Source organism: Cyprinodon variegatus, unplaced genomic scaffold, assembly GCF_000732505.1.
Source record: "Cyprinodon variegatus isolate N-32 unplaced genomic scaffold, C_variegatus-1.0 Scaffold1709, whole genome shotgun sequence".
Lineage (NCBI taxonomy): Eukaryota > Metazoa > Chordata > Actinopteri > Cyprinodontiformes > Cyprinodontidae > Cyprinodon > Cyprinodon variegatus.
The window spans coordinates 25,541-26,311 of NW_015152162.1; the positions used below are offsets into that span (position 1 = coordinate 25,541).

At 42.8% G+C, this 771-nt stretch overlaps 1 protein-coding gene across 1 annotated transcript in view; it reads right to left on the reverse strand.

Annotated features, from left to right (window-relative positions):
* Nucleotides 1–753, reverse strand: part of usp19 (ubiquitin specific peptidase 19) — a 23,275-nt gene extending 22,522 nt beyond the window's left edge. The window contains exon 1 of the mRNA XM_015404363.1: nt 611–753. Coding sequence (XP_015259849.1) covers nt 611–652 — 42 coding nt within the window. The 5' untranslated portion in view covers nt 653–753. The remainder of the gene's footprint in view (nt 1–610) is intronic.
* Between the last annotated feature and the right edge of the window lie 18 nt (nt 754–771).

Genomic DNA, 771 nt, shown 5'->3' on the forward strand with positions numbered 1-771 from the left:
AAAAACTTAAACTTTATTTTATCTATAAATGGTTTTCTATGCTTGCAGCCAAACCAGCAGCGGTAGAGGAGTTTGGAGATGCAATCTACCTCTTAAATCTAATTTATCCAGAAGTTCTGCAATCAACCTTTTCTCTCCGTCCCAGCTGGTGGTGGGCTGCATATTCAGCAGCTTTTCCTAATGACTGTTTCTATTGTTCAAGCAGACATGCAGACAATCCTTCCTCGTTGCTAATGAAGGCAAAAACATTCGCTCCATTCGTCTTTGAATCCTTTTTTCTCATCAGTTATTTTCCTATTTTCCCTTTGGAGAAACGCCCGCCACCTGCCTGGCGCCGCGCCGAAACCTGCAGCAGGATATGACCACAGATCTCTCTGGCTATGACACTCATTTTAATTGAAAGAAATGTTTACATTTATTTATTATACAAATGTTTACAGCATTGGAAACATAAGAAAGGTTTGTTTGACCTCCTGCACAAATTAATAAACAAAAAATCTATTTTCGTTAATTTTTTTAAGGGAGCCGCAGGTTGCTGACCCCTGATCTAAGGAAATGTAGAGCTGTGATAATGATAGATAAGCTCTGAACAGGAGACGGTGGGACTGACCTTCAGGGAAGGCCAGATGTGGAAAGGAATCTTCTTGTGCATAACGAGGTGCAGGAATCCTCCCTTCTCCTTGAACTGTGCTTTGCTGCACGACGCCTCGATTTCCTCCTGCAGCTGACAGCTCCACTGCCGTCCGTCTGAAGAGCAGAAAAAACACGGCA